This window comes from Anolis carolinensis, chromosome 3, assembly GCF_035594765.1.
Source record: "Anolis carolinensis isolate JA03-04 chromosome 3, rAnoCar3.1.pri, whole genome shotgun sequence".
Taxonomy (NCBI): domain Eukaryota; kingdom Metazoa; phylum Chordata; class Lepidosauria; order Squamata; family Dactyloidae; genus Anolis; species Anolis carolinensis.
Genome location: NC_085843.1, coordinates 154,708,357 through 154,724,760, shown reverse-complemented (window position 1 = coordinate 154,724,760; position 16,404 = coordinate 154,708,357). Strand labels below are relative to the sequence as shown.

Below are 16,404 nucleotides of genomic sequence, written 5' to 3'. Positions count from 1 at the left end.
GTCCTTAGGGAAAAAAAAATTGTCTGTTTGAAAGTATTAAATTTTCTATGTGCAATCCTTAAAATAATAGTGCATTGCTGAAGTGTGTTGTCTTCCTATAGCAATAAAAACCATTGATGTGCTCTGTCTTAGGTAACTCCAGTTAGCATCTTTTGATAGTATCATGACCATCAGGAGCAATACTCCTAAGTATACAAGAAAAGGAAGAGAAATAAATGTGAGGAAATAAATAGATGCATTACCAATGTTGTAGGCTATATATTAGGGGCAGTAACCGGCAAAAACCATTGCAGAGTAGCTAAGAAAGCTTTGTGAAATTCACGGGGTCACCATAAGTCAACAGTAGATAGAGCCATAATAGTTGAAATTGCAGTATCTGTGAACAGAATTTAAATGGCAGGAGAAAACATCCAGAAGAACTGGATTTTAATAGTTACACAGTAAAGTTGGGGGGAAAACCTTAGCCATTTTTTGTAGTTTTTCAATTATTAACTACTTTACAGATTTAGATTGAAAACCTTATATGTGTGGTATAGTCTATAGGTGCAAGGCTTCAAATTTTAACTCCTTTTGTCTTGAGTATTCTGGGTGGCTGTCTTTCTTACACATAAATAATATTGACTCTCTTAGAAATGCCTGTTGGAGACATAGTCTCTTCCCCTCCCACTTTGAAGAGACTGATTAGGGATACGAAATCAAAGGCTATTTCCACATCTTGTTCTGTATTAGCAAAACTATAGTTATGATAATGATCCCTCCTGGATATGGTGCCATCTCATCACAAGAGTTTTTCACTATATTCTTGGTTTTTCTACCCTTAATTTTGGTTTGTCAGTGGATGATAGTTGAAAGTAAGAGGAGTTTGGAAAGAAAACAGTAGTGTGTCCGTCCTATTCTCTTGACCTCCCCCCATCCCATGGATTGCGAAGTTGGAAATCCCTGGAATTGACTTTCACTGGGTCATGAACAGGCATGACCTTGGTTTGATTCTTATCTGTCAGCCTAAACTCCCTTAGACAAACAGTGAAGAAAAAAGTGGGCCACATGTATTTCACCTCAAGTTCCTTGTACAAAAAGTGAGAGATAAAAAAAGCGTAAGGAAATAAATGTAAGTGATATCCACACACAAAAAAGAGCTGTATAACCTGAATTTACATGACCAGCAGGCTTAGGTAGCTTTTGTTTTGCAACCAGCTAGGAGTTCAGTGGAATAAAGGTTTGTTTTGGGGAAGGGGGTGTGTCGGTTAGTTATTTCAGCTAGTAATTGTGGAAACCTTGCATTTTCTGGAGAACATACACAATATTAAATGATGGTCTTAACTTTTAAAGAAACATCAGTAACTTAATTCAAGAAGAGCTGTAATGAATGTGAACATCAGATGCTAAGCAACATAGAATCAAGTTAATAAATGTGAAGTCTGTAGTTTTCAAGTTACATTATTTATTTTCTAAGCATTTGTTTGAAGGATTCCCTGCAAATAAGTAAGATAAACAAGAGTTGCAAAATCACAACTGGGAATAGCTTTGCAATCCATGTATATGGGACCATCTGTACTATGTTTATTATGTGTGGACAGATAAAAATTAAAATTGCCCTAGGACTTTCAGATACAGCTATATTTTCAGTCTAAGAATGGTGTCTCCCATGTGCAATGAGCTGTATCCCCATGTGATGTTTTGTTTTGTGAATTGTCCCTAGTAAACGGAGTTCTGCTGCTGTATTTTGTCTGGGATATTGGTTACATTGCAAGTAATCATCTGATGGGCCCAAATTATATTCTATTCCCAGAATAGTACAAAGATATTGGATGCTGTTTCCACTTTGCATGGATTGTGTGTCTCAAAAAGAATTAAATGAAGTTGCTTTTTCCCCTGTAACTACAGAGACTAGGGTTAGCGGAGAAAGAATTGACTTCCAGGTCAATTGTAGCATTGGCTTGAGTTTATAAATCAATAATCTGTAGTAATTTGAGCTGTGGAAACCCAAAACCTTTGATGCAGACATAACAGATGACAGGCTCTGAGTGTCTGAATCTTCCAATACTTTTGTGTTTTTTTAGAGGGCCCTCTCTGTGTCCCAATACAAAGAGACTGGTGGGACCACGAGAAAGAATGACCAAATTTGTGGAACCACGTTGGTTGTGGAACTCCCTCCCTAAGGAGGTGAAAGGTGCTCAATTAAGTCTAATTAAAGATGTTTAGTTTTGGGTAGCCTGTTTCAGCTTTTCTATTGCATACAGCATTTGAGTAATTCATAATACATTTATTTTAACATTTTAAAATGTTAAAATTATATGTTACATTAGAGGCATCTTCAAACTGAGAAGCAACTCATGAATAATTTTATAAATCAAATATTGCATTTTTTCAATTCTAAGCCACCCTGTTTTCTTATATAAACATCTCTAAAAATTGGGTGCATGTTAGAATTTCAGATGCATGTTATGTGGTGATGCTGAAATTAAGGTATGTCTTGCAGTGATGGTGTCTTACAATTGAAGAAATATAGTAACCATGTATTTTGCTTTAAAGAGTCCCCATTACCTATCCAACAGTTCAGATTCTCAAGATCAAAGCAAGAACTATAAATCCTCTTCTGTCTATAACACTGGTACCAAAAACAGATGGGTGTAAAGACTTTAAAATGTTACAGAGAAAGCTAACATTTTTGGAAAATGGCATTCATAACCATTTGGAGATCATAACCTTTTTGAAAAGTTTGATCTTTCAGAGACAAACCAAAAATCTGTTTGAGTAGAATCTTCTCAGATGGTATACAATCAAATATAATATGCAAGGCAATATCTTCAGTTGTTAGACTGAACCTGTTGTCTCTGATCTGTTAGGAAAACAGAGTAATATTCCAATGCAGAGTTTCAGAAGTTTTTTTCAGTCGCCAAAAATATATGTCTACTTCCCCATAAAACAACTACTGTAATTTTATATCATGCACTCAAGAGACAAAAATGAAGGTAGGCTTTGGTAAAATAACATATTTGGTTTACTCACAACTTCATGTGTTCAGTAGAACACAGGTACATAGATTGTCAGTCCCCTTACACGTATGTTTAAGATAGATAGTTTCTATGTGCATATGGCACAGGGCATCTTTCTTACAACTTCAAGCAAGTGTTTTCTCTTAGCAGTCCAAAACCTAAGAATAATCTAAAATGGAGTCTGAGGTCTGGCAATCTCAGATTAGATTGTGTGGTTTGCAGCTCCTCCCACAATTTTTCAGGAAACCTGGAAGGATGACATGGTTGACTTTCTCCAGACTAGGCAACGTTGCAAACTCATCCCTGGTTTTTTGTTCGGGATTTGTGAGAGAACCTCTTCGGCCACATTGGAGCTGCGATTCAGGAGGTTGTGGTAGTGCTCTTTCCAATGTAGTGCAATTTATTTTTTTGCCTTTCAGAAGTTTGGTTCCATCTGATGAGCGTAGAGGTTGTGTGCCATGATTTCTTGGTCTGTAGATAACCTTTGTGGCTTTAAGGAATTCCTGAACATCATGGATATTTATTTATTTATTTATTACAATATTTATATCCCGCCCTTCTCACCCAACAGGGGACTCAGGGCGGCTTACAATAAAACAGACATATAAAAACAGTACAATACACTATAAATCAGTTAAAAAAATTAACTTACATATAACATTCATAAAATGCATTTATAAAATATAGATAGGCGTGTACAAGTTTAAAAGACTGGGTCTGTCAATTGAGTTCCAGTATACATAATAGTAATTAATGCTGCTGATTCTTATTCGAAAGCCTGGCCCCACCCACAACCAAGTTTTTACCTTCCTACGGAAGGATAGGAGGGAGGGAGCCTGCCTGACTTCAATGGGGAGGGCGTTCCATAGGCTGACTGAAAAGGCCCCGTCTCTCGTCCCCGCCAGACGCACCTGTGAGGCTGACGGGACCGCGAGCAGGGCCTCATCCGACGATCTTAAGCTTCGAGGTGGGTCATAGCGGGAGACACGTTCGGACAGATAAGCTGGACAGGATATCTGCCAAGTGTTGGATTTCTTCAGCCATTTTTGTCCACCAGATGTTTTTGAGCTCTGTGGTCCTTCTTTGGACCTCAGATTTTGCATTCGCATAGATCTTTTTCTTAGCAGCGCAGTTGTTGTCTCTCTGCCCTGTTTGGAAGGCTTTCCAATAATATGAATAAGAAACTAAAGCAGTAGTTACTTGTACAACCCCACAAGAATGCTACACAATGGCCGAAGACTTTTGTTCCTCTGGCAAAATTTGCCACAGTATGTCCGATATAATAAACCCACCCAGGGGAATGAGTGGGTTCTATTTAAACCAGGCACAGACAAACTTGGGCCCTCCAGATGTTTTGGACTTCAACTCCCACAATTTCTAACCGCCAGTAAGCTATTTTAAAATTTAGACCCTAGTATAGTGGAAGCAGAGCCAAGGCACTGGAATAGTAATGTCACTTCACACCCTCCTCTGGTTTTCCTGCTCCTTATGGATTTAGCTATAATTCTCACACTTGAGATTAATTTCTCACTAACAATTGTTGTGGATTATATTTACTATTAAGCAAATGTTTTGGAGTAGGTTGGTCTTGATTGTCAATTAAGATCTCTTTGCTTTACAAAAAGGCAGGTGGAGATAAATAAACTTCTGGAACTGGTTTGTTGATATGGATCAAACCAGCTGCTTTGTATATGGTGTTTTTTTTAAAGCTCACCTTGCTGGTATGGCCATGGAAAATGCTTGTTCTTCAAAATTTAACATCTCCCCACTGTCCAAAACAAGAAAGTTTTATTTTAACTGCACATAAAGCTGTCATTGTATGCATAGGGTTCTATCAGTAAAAATGCATACCTCTGATGACTATTAAACTTGAGAATGCACATGTGGAACTAGGTTCCCTAAAGGTATACAGGACTAAATTAAATCTAGATCCTGGAGGTAATGAACCTTGAGGCAAGTTAGGAAGCAGTGGAGGCAAAATAATTGTATAATATGGATTCTATACCAGAACAGGTATGCAGCTCTTATTGTATCATCTCAGATTTTTAAATGGTCTGCAAGAGTCATCCCATGAAGTGCACTGGAAAGGTTTACATAAAGAGTGACCATTACATGAATGATAATGAAAGATTGGAGTTGGTGGAATGATGTTGACAAAATGCAGTCATCCCCATGTTTGTCATCCAAGTGCGGTATTGAATTTAATTCAGTTGGTCTGCAAACCTGGTTCTTTAATAAGAAAATGATTAAAGTAAATACAGACATTCACACAGTTATTGTGTTTTGGTGTATCATGATGTACACACACATTTTGTGTATGTATTAAATGAAATGGTGATAGGAAGTGTGCAGACAAATGCAGTGAGGTAGAATAGATCTATCATTAGCTTCTGAGTACACAGAAAAATAGAAGTGGACCCATGTAAAAAGCAGTGCCTCAAATTCACAGAAGTGTGATGATCCAACTGTCACATATTGTTCATTTGTGGTGAGTGGGGAAAATACATAAGCAGAAACAGCAGGAATTTCTTCAGCTTAACTTTCCGGTCCTTATGCAACTTCCTTCAAAGTTCTGACTCTGTTCTTTGTTATTTGCCTAACGACTTATTCATAAACATTAGCTGTTTTCTTATCAAAACTTAATAATAAAATATGAAATATGCTTACTGAATTTTAATACAACATTTGTCAACAATAGTGTAAGTATAAGGATAAATTAGATTACCATATACCAAAGTCTGACTAGTATATTTTAGGACTCTTAGATCTTTGCATTGTCTATTTTTACTTAAAGTACTTCTGGAGAGTTTATTTGTTTACTTACTCATCCATCCTAATTTTATATCCATTCCTGTATCATAGGATGTCATGGTGATACCAATAAAAAAATTTATGAACAATTTACACTATTTAAAACAAGAGGAATAATAATTCTGGAATTTTAAATACTGTAGTTCTTCTTATAGTATTTGTTGTCTGGAACTTCTCCTTTATGAAAGGACGTTTTTGCAAGAGGAAGTTGGCTAAGATAATGCAATCTGAAATCTGAATTAAAAACTGTGTTATTAACATCTCTAGGGCTTCAGTTCAATCAATCCTTGACTTGCTATGCTGGTTATAGAATTCGTACCTTTGCTATATGCTCAGTGTTATAGATATAAACGAGGGCCACATAAGGTTTTAACAGATCCTCGTAACTAGTGGTAAATGAATCAGAGGCCAGCAACAATGGTGAATAAGCCCCTGTCCACTTCTGTAGATCCAGGCTGAGGAAGTTGGCCTTCTTCTACTTTCTATTTGATTCAATGTTTGTCAGTGGTGAACTGGGATTTTTTTAAAGTCTCTGGAGCTAATAATAGTGTTTAAAATTTGCCTGAGAATAAATTCAGGTAAGTGTATTTGACCTCGTTTTAAGATCTGTTTTAAAACATGATCATTAGAATACTGTCACTATGTGTTTCAAAACATTTACATTGGAGACATTACTTTTAATGCCATGTTACTGGAATAAAGAACTGGTACTGTGGTTTGTTTTGCGAGGAGGGAGCTACAAGTTGTTTTAGATCCAGTGTGATGTAATAGTGTGAAGGCTGGACCAGGACTCGAAGAGATCAAGGTTTAAATGTCCACTAAGCCATAGGAACTCATTGGGTGATGATGAGCAAATCAGAGACTCTCAGCCTAAGAGAAAAATGATGGCAAACAACTTTTACCAAGAAATCTTAATCTAGGTTCTGGGCAACGTCCTTGCAGACGGCCAATTCTCTCACTCCAGAAGCAACTCCGGTTGCTCCTGCCACGAAAAAAAAAAATCTAGGTTCTCAATAGTTAAATTTGGCTTTGAATATTCATAACAACAATAACCTGAACATGCTGTTGAGTACTGTACACTGAAAAACAGCATTAAGGACAAGTTCATCTCCCATAAAAAATATAAGACCCCTGAGGCTATTAAATAAAGAACACAACATTTTATTTGTAGGCTGAGCTTCATCCTGAATGGAATTTTGAAAATAATAGTTTTTTTCTGAAAGCTCTTCAGTTACAAAGCAAATGTTTCTTTAGAGACAAAAGCTGACAAACTACCTATAAAATCTATTTCTTCAGAGAACCCAGAAACACTAAATCTCAATAAGTGATTGGGGACTTCCAGTCTGGTAGAAAAGAAAAAAAGGAGCCTCAGTCTCAGCTATCGCAGTTGCTAAGCTTTTCTCTCAGGCATTCTCTCTTCTTTTTTTTACATATGTATTATCTTCTTACAATAAGCTTTGTAAGATGTTCAGTGGGAAAAAGCAAGTTCTCTGTCAAAGAGAAAGATTCGGGGATATATTGCCGAAGAACAGAATGGCCATAGAAAGAAATAGGGTGCATCTGGGTCAGTTGCTGTTTTTAGGTTTATCTCACAGGGGTGGTATAAGGGGAAAATGGGCCATTTTAAGGTAATTAGAGAAAGAGTGGAATAAATATAATGAGTATCTTATCTGTTTTGCTGATGGAGTTACAAATTTGTTAGATAAATGAAATCTCTAGATGTAGAATATGTTTGATAAAGTTGATGATGGTTTTATTTTAACAGGCTAGTAAAATGTGGTCCACCCAGTGCTGTTGTTAAGTGTATTTCTAATTGCTGACCAATGGCTTCTCCCCATCCCGAAGAGAAGTGATTAGTGGTGCTATTCAACATTTTTCTAAATGACCTGGATGATAGAATAGAGGGCTTGCTTATCAACCATACAGATTCTGCTAAATTTGAAGGGATAGCTAACATCCCATAGGTCAGGATCAGAATTCAGAATGACCTTAATAGGTTACAGGGCTGGACCAAAACTCACAAAATGAATTTCAACAGGGAGAAACATAAGGTACCACACTTGGGCAGTACAAATGAGATGCAAACATATAGGATGGGTAACACTTGTTTTGCAAACAATACACGTGAAATGGATCTAGGAATCTTAGTGGATCACAAGTTGAACATGAGTCAACAGTCTTAATGAGCAGTTTAAAAATCCAATGTAATTACAAGCTGCATCAGTAGCGATATAGTGTCAAGATTGGGAGAAGTCATAGTCTCACTGTATTTTATTTTGATCAAACCTCACTTGGAATACTGTGTCCACAATTTTAAAAAGATATTGACAAGCTGGAGCGTGTCTAGAGGAAGGCAACCAAAATGATAAAAGATCTGGAAGCCTTATTCTATGCAGAGTGACTTAGGGAGCTGGACATGTTAGCCTGAAGAAGAAACGTTTAAGAGGAGACATGATAGCCATTTTCAAATGTTTGAAGGGATGCCATACTGAAGCTGGAACAAACTTGTTTTCTGCTGCTCCAGAGACTAGGACACAGAGCAAGAGACACTGTCACTGCCATCCTCCTTTCCCCTTTCTACCTTTCTCTGGCCAACCCTCATGATAGCATATTGCTTCGTTTATTCCTTAGATTTGCGATAAAGGTAATTAGAATTACAAAGGGTGTTTGCTTCCAATTTTTAGATATGTAAGGGATGTATATACAAACATGAACATTTTAAAAAGTCCCTCCAACAGAAATGTTCTTTCTGAAAAACAAAGAGGACATATCCAGAAAAAGGAAAACACATGGAACCCTGGTATAGACTAATAGTATGTTGACCTATAGGTGCACTTAGAGGAGCTGTTCTGTTGAGTAATATCTATTGTTTTCTGTATCTGTTTGCCATGACTTTGCTCTTTGTTTCAGTTCTTGTTTGAGAAGGCCCGACTGAAGATATATTGCTAAATGTTGGGCTTTAAAGTATTTCTGATGTTCTTGTAATGAAGATAGATTTTTTTTTTTAATTGTAAAAACTGTCTGTTCTTTCTGATTGAAACTGTATTGCATGTGAACTTTTCTACAATGTACATATTATTTATGGTCTCATGCATATTAAATCACATTTCTAGGGAAGCTTAAGTCCCATCTGCCCCTTCGTATTTTTTAACCAATGATGACCTTATAAAAGAAAGCAAGAACTGATATGGAAGTGAGGTTTGCTAATTAGTGTCTTGCCTTAAATGGAGAGGGAAGACTGCATACTTTTTTAACTTTATGATGGGGATGGTGAGATTAAAGAAACAAGTAATTTGACACATCTCGACTATTTAAGGAACATAAACTTAGATAACTGTATTAAATATCTTTTAATTGGCTTTGGTGAATATTGAACACTTGGTTTATTATAAATGCTTAAAATTGTTTGGGACCACGTTCATTTATTGGTTGTTAACCTCCTCCTTAGTAACAGAAGGGGGATTTATGACTAGCTTTTAAACCTTATCAGACTTGAATATTTGAATTTATATAATTGTCTTTAGAACTATTTACTGAGAGATGTTCACTCCTGATAGCTATTATATGTGTTGGGTCTTTCATTTGAACATCAGGTGTTCCTTCTGAACTGGTTTCAACCTCAAGCATGCTGACCTTTTATCTGTTCTTTGCAAATTACTTGGACTGGCACTGCTCTGAAAGGAAAGCAGGATGTTTGAGCAAAGGAAAAGATATATGACCTCAACAAATTCCTGATTTTGCAAATACTGCAAAACTGTATTTTTTGTTTATGAAGTAATGAACCAGCAGCACTGATCTGTTGTAGATCCGTTTTTGAGCTTTACAGATCAATAATCTTTGCAATAGCATAACAGCAATATTCTCGCTATTTAGAGTTCACATATAATAGGAAAGACCAGCTTGTTTTAACCCACCTTGCTGTAGTGAGGAAAAAAATAAGAACATTTTACTTCTTATCTCATAAACTGAGTAGCAATGCTATATCACGTTTCCTAGAGATGGAAAAGATCAAAGAACTATATAGGCCAGAAATCAAAAATATAGCCATGTTAGTCTTGACTATACATTTGCAAAGATATTTTAGCACTTTAGCGGAGATAATAATAGTTGTTGATAATTTTGTTGTTATATTCATTTGTACCCTGCTTTTCTCCTAGTACTGAGAGCCAAAGCAGCTCACAACCTCAAAACTGTACAATTTTAAAACCTTCAAAATGTAAATATTAAAATAGAATTAAATGTTAAAATTATTTAAACAATTCAGTTAAAATTTCACTAAAAGAGATAAACAAAAATCTTTAATAAAAACAAATCAAACATTATGCAGCATCTTTAAAATTTTCTGCTTTAAAACTTTCTGCTCGTAAAGCTTGCCACTGGAAGGAATGAAATTGGTAGCACAAGTTTGTCTAGAAAAGATTGTGCTACCAACTTCATCCCCAGTTATTTTCTACAGCACCACAAGTCCCTTTCTTTACTATCTTGCAAGTAGTTGAATGATTTGAAATCCATAATAGACCTGTATACTAAGCATACGAATCCACTTTGTAATTTTTCTCTTTGTTGTGATCTGCTATCATTAGGTTGGATTATGACGTAGTGGTGGGTGTTAGTTCCGTAGCTGGACCATTAATCTCTATACATACCTGTGGCTAGAAGGAAGACTTCATTAAAGTCATTGTTCTGCATGATGTACTTTTAAAAGCCTAAATACAGTTGTTAGTCCCACATACAGCCAATGAATCAACAGGAACTTGCTGAATCAGTAGTGGAAATTAACTGTTGTTTTGGGCCAGGGATGGGAATTGTGCAACCCTCCAGATCTTGTTGGACTGTAATTTATACCATTCCTTACTGCTGATAGTGCTAGACAGGACAGCTGGAAGCTGCAGTTCTACATCAGGAGAACCACCCAATTTTCATCCTTGATTTAGCCAACCTAATATTCCAGCTGACGTATGCAAGTGAAAGTCAAGCGACACACTTCATTTTTTGTTGTAATATGTTGCTTAGGTTTGCCTGTTTGCATGGATAAAGTAGTGTTTCTTTTTGTGTCCTGTGTTAACAGCTCGGTGATCCATCTATTTTTCCTGCCGTCATTGTGGAGCATGTACCCAGTGCTGATCTCCTCAATAATTACTCAGGTTTATCTTGTGTTACTGAATCCAGTGTCTTGATAACTGAGAATTCACTAGATGTTGCAGAAGAAGAAATTATTGAAGATGATGATATCACCCTTACAGGTGTGTAAGCAGTTTTCCATTGTCACTTTGAAGACGGTATCTCAGTTCAACCATTACACCCAGGCCCGTAGCCAGGATTTTGGTTTGGGGTGTGTGTGTGTGGGATTTTGGTTTGGGGGGCGGGGGGGGGGGGGGGCTGAGTCTGCGTGAGAGAGGATCTACCCTAGCAAACCCTTTGTATCGTTATCCCAATACCCCCATGCATATAGGATATATTGAGCATGATGATCAGATCATGATATGAATAAACATAACAGTTTAAATAATAAATGTAAGGCCTTCTCGTGGACCACCCTGAGAATTTTTTGGGGGGGGACTGAAGCCCCTCAAGCCCCCCCCCCCCCCCCCCCCCGGCTACATGCCTGATTACACCAAAATCATAGTTAAAGCTTCCAATATGTCCTACCAGTACATCTACTCTTTATAACTGCCTTGGTTTTTTTTTTTTCATTCTGTCCATACTCAACTTGAAAATGTTGAAGCCAAAATTATGACTTGTCACTTCAGAATCAGGACAATCCATAAGTTCCACATCTGCTTTAGACTATTTATTTTGATTGTCTGATACCAAAATGTGGATTGACAGTTCAAGCATAACTAGAGATTGTAATTAGGCTTTTTAAATCAGTTTGAAGTGAAAACGATGATACATTTTAAAGGTTGGGGTTATTTTATAATTTTCCTAATGAAATCTGAAGAATTTTGTTTTGAAATTGTACCTTCATTTCCAAAGTGTCACAGACTGTGAGCTCTTCTGTTACCATAAATACTTGTAAATGATAAATACACTGAAAAAATTAAAGCAACAGCTGTTTTGAGTGTTTGAACTGGATTCTTCTTTTTCCATTGTGGTTACTACATTCCTTCTAAAAGCTCATGTCCTTATCACACTCAGTAGCAATGTGCTAGACTACAGGAAGCAACGCCCAGCTCTGTTTAATGAACTATTCTCACTTCCTTTTATGCTGTTGACTGTTGTAGAAAGTTTGTACTTCTGTTATGGAAAGCATTATTTGGCTGCTGTTAAAGGATTTCCAGTCAGGATCTCTCTAAATCTTCAGTTGCTGCCAGCCGCAGTTGCCAGTTGATTCAACCCAATCCTGTATTTATGATGTGCAAGTATTGGAAGAAATCTTGCACAGCTTGAATCCAAGCTGTTTTCTGTAATGTTTTTAGAAGCAATTGGGTTGGAGGTATTTCAGTATGTATGAGTATGTGCCTGAGTTACCTGTTGCTTTATAGCAGCCGCACAGGCAAGAAATACTCAGAAAGTAGTTTTGCCATTTTCTTCCTCCAAAATACATTCTAAAGCACCTGGCACCTGTTTTTTCTTCAGAATTCCATTTCATTGTCCTTGTTGTAATTTAGGTTTATTTTAATCTGTTTTAATATATTTTTAACCAATGTGATTTTTAAAAAGCGTTGAATATTTATATCCCATCTTTTCTTAAATGAGCTTCTTTCAGTTTATATATATAAAGGACTTCTTTTAGTTTATGTCCTCACAACAAGCCTGTGAATTATGTTGTGCAGAGAGACAGTGGCTGATATGATATCTCTCCGGATAACAGAGAGTTGGGTTTGGAACCCAGTCTTCTCCGTCTAACACTTCAGAAAAATACTACTGTACTTTAATTTTGTTGCCAGTTGATGCAACTATTGTCCTTGTGTGAGATATTTGCTTCTGTATGAAGCAGAGCTGGTCATCTGATATTTCCCTTTAAATTCAGATATAATAACTGTTAAAATCGACACTGCATGCTGTTCATAAATATGCACACAAACACATTTCTGAATTTTAATACTGTTGCTTTACAAAGGTAAGAACTTATTCAAAGCTACTATATTTACACAAAATGTTTAGAACCTTAGTAAGTGGAAACTGGAGTGTATGAATGGGATTTGCAGGATTACAGGAGGAAATTGTTGTATTATAGGAAGTGGCAAAATAAGATAATTCAGGCATAGGCCAACTGTCATAATAATCTGTCTTGAGGTTCCTTGATTTGCATAAATAAATAAGTATAAAAGTGATGAAGTAAAGGGAGCACAAGCAGCTATGTAATTTTAGACCAAAAATGGGCAACATTGACTGCACTGTCTGTAGCTTTAAACAGTTCTTCCTCTGTGCATGAGACAGGGCATTGTGGGCAAGTATACAGATGCTGAGTTGTTCTGCTCCACAATCGCACAAGGTGGAGGATTTTTCTAGGTAGTGCCATTTTGCCAGGTTGCTTTTTATCTTCCAACTCCACTTCTGAGTCTGTTCAGGGACTTCCAAGTTGCCCATTCTTGGTTTGCCCCTGGAGGAAGACCCTCGTAGGGGGGCATCCAGTTGGAATTGTCTAATTTTTCTGCCCACAGGGATATTCTTGTTGTTGCTGGAGGAACATTAAAAAGGGTGGTGGTTCTCATGAAACTTTTCCTTGATTTTCCTTGGGAGGAGATTGATAGCCATACAGTGGTATGTGGTAATGTGCCAGATTCTCTTACACAGAGTTAAGTTCAAATTGTTTCATATTCTATTACATGTTCAGGTTTTGTTTTGGCTTTTTTTTGGTGTATTTTAGAAATGTTCTGTCTTTACCTCCCTATCTTTCACTCTCTCACTTTCAGTTGAAGCATCTTGTCAGAATGGTGATGAAACCATGCAGACCATTGAAGCTGCCGAGGCTCTTCTCAATATGGAATCCCCTGACCCAGTATTGGATGAAAAGAGATCTAGTGAGTCAAACCCAATGAAATGTGTTATATATAATTTAAAAACAATACTCTGTTTTTCTTTTTAAGAGCTGGGTTTTGCATAAAGGTAATTTTGTAAGAGATAGGTGTTGGATTGCTATATATGGTAGCTTTTGCTGCTATGCTGTAGAGTTGCACAAAACAAGGCTAATTTAAGAACTCATGAGTGGCAGATTCATTTGTTGCAAATCTCCTGATTTTAGGAAGTGTTTGTTTGAAGTGTTCCCATTTTTAAAGTACATTGGCCCTGTTTGGCTCCAGGAGTAAATACTACAATCTGTGGATGTTTAAGTTCCATTATATGCAATGTTGTAGTAAAATGGTGTCCCTAAAAAAATAGAAAAATCTCTACTTGGGTTTTGGATGCTTAAAAAAAAGCCACAAATAGTTAAATCTCTGGATACAGAATCAATTACAGGCAGTCTTCAAGTTAAGAACAAGATATATATTCTGTATGTTTGTTCATAAGTTGAGTTTGTTTGAAAGTCAGAACATGTACATTTTTAAGTGTAACTCCAACCAAATATGTATAAATTAGTTTTGGAAAGCATAGGGAAGGGTTAGCACCCCTGTGGTGTTTGTTTTGCTGTCTTTGTCTCTGTTCAGAAGATTTCCCCTTACTTTCTGTCCCTGTGATAATTGGATTTTGAAAAATTTGACTTGTTGTGAAAATAAGGATTGGTGATAAAGCTTCAGCAGAGATACCCTATGATAACTCTTTCAGGAGTGAATTTTCCTTCCAAGGGGTAGATCTCTATCACTTCCTGTTGTCTCACCCCTGTACTTAACGGTGAGTTGTTTGTAAGTTGGATTTTTTAACCCGTGGACTGCCTGTATATGGAAGGCGACTGTATTTCTACTTGGAGACTCTAGAAAACACATCATCGCTGGGTCGAAATTGGTTTTGAGTTTTATTGATCTCAGTGGGAAAGATTTCAACAAGTACCTAAATTCCCCATTAAGATTAATGAGCCTTCTGAAAGTGTAATCTTGCCCAGAAAGTCTGGGATATTTAGCACTAAAACAAACCCATACTATAACTTATATTAGGAGGAGGAAAGCATGGCATGTTGTTGTGAAGCTTAAAGTCATTTCCAACTTACAGTGACCCTAAGGCAAACTTATCACAGGGTTTTCTTGGCAACATTTGTTCAGTGGAGGTTTGCTTTTGCCTTTCTCTGAAACTGAAAGTGTGTGATTTATCCAAGGTTACCAAGTGTTTTGCATGACTAAATCTGAATTTGAACTCGGACTTGAGTGTAGTTGAATACCAAAAGCACAATGCCACACTGACTCACTTTAAGTATACACAGGCACAAGAAGAAACAGGTCTTGATATGTTTAGGTGACTGTTGTATTTTATTCTTTAAAAAGGTTTCATAATTGGTTTTTTTTAAGTTTTTTTAAAAGTTTCTCTCCATATTTTCAATAATACAGTTAGGATTCCCCCTTTTCCTTGAGTTTTTTTTAAATCTTCTGCTCTACTATTCTGATGAGTTTCAAACCTTTTCTGTTTTATGATCAGTACAGCTGGAAGAAAGGCAGAGCAATATAGATAAAACTTAAAAATAAAGAGCTAATTAATTGATCAGATAAGTGACTATTGAGTTTGTTTAGTCTCTCTAATGGCAGAAAAGTCAATTGAGGGACAGGAAAAAATGAGCAACACAGCCTATCAGAGGCCTGGCAGGTCTCTGGAGTAGAGCATGGAAAGGATTTGAAGAAAAATCAAAATAATGCAGGAGTTGGAATACAGTAATAATTGTATTACAGTAGAGTCTCACTTATCCAAGCCTTGCTTATCCAAGCCTCTGGATAATCCAAGCCATTTTTGCCATCAATGTTTTCAATATATCGTGATATTTTGGTGCTAAATTCGTAAATACAGCAATTACAACATAACATTTACTGCGTATTGAACTACTTTTTCTGTCAAATTTGTTGTATAACATGATGTTTTGGTGCTTAATTTGTAAAATCATAACCTAATTTGATGTTTAATAGGCTTTTCCTTAATCCCTCCTTATTATCCAAGATATTCGCTTATCCAAGCTTCTGCCGGCCCCTTTAGCTTGGATAAGTGAGACTCTACTGTACTGACAATTAAAATAAAAAAATAGCCCTGCTCGTTGTTGACCTAAGCAACCCGAAAGACAGTTGCATCTGTCAAGTAGGGAAATTTAGGGACCGCTTATGCGGGGAGGCTAATTTAACTGATTTACAACACCAGATGAGGAAGTACTCCATCAAAAAAAGGACTCATCATCACAGTGGATGATGAAGCAGCAGCTCTTCCTGTGGCTGGAACCGAGCATACCCTCACAAAGCCAGAAGCTGGGAAGTTAAATAGCCTCTGTGTCTGTCTGTCTCTGTGTTGTTTGTCCAATGGCATTGAATGTTTGCCATATATGTACATTGTGATCTGCCCTGAGTCCCCTTCGGGGTGAGAAGGGCGGAATAAATAAATAATAAATAATTGTCTCTTATTGGTTAATCAGTTAAAATTATTCAGATATCATACTTAGTCCATACATATTTTAGGCTTTTTATAATATTTTAGGAAAGTATTTCAACAACCTTTAAAATATTTATTAATTTCCTTGTTGTCTTTT

The 16,404-nt window shown here is 36.7% G+C and overlaps 1 protein-coding gene across 6 annotated transcripts in view; it reads left to right on the top strand.

The window, feature by feature from the left end:
* The window catches only part of elf1 (E74 like ETS transcription factor 1), a 78,729-nt gene that overhangs the window by 44,915 nt on the left and 17,410 nt on the right, over window positions 1-16,404 (top strand). For 5 of the 6 annotated variants that reach the window (XM_062975597.1, XM_062975595.1, XM_062975598.1 and 2 more), the window contains 2 exons: window positions 10,876-11,050; window positions 13,667-13,774. In XM_062975597.1, the coding sequence (XP_062831667.1) occupies window positions 10,876-11,050; window positions 13,667-13,774 (283 nt within the window). The remainder of the gene's footprint in view (window positions 1-10,875; window positions 11,051-13,666; window positions 13,775-16,404) is intronic. The other variant, XM_008106820.2, reaches the window with a different exon arrangement.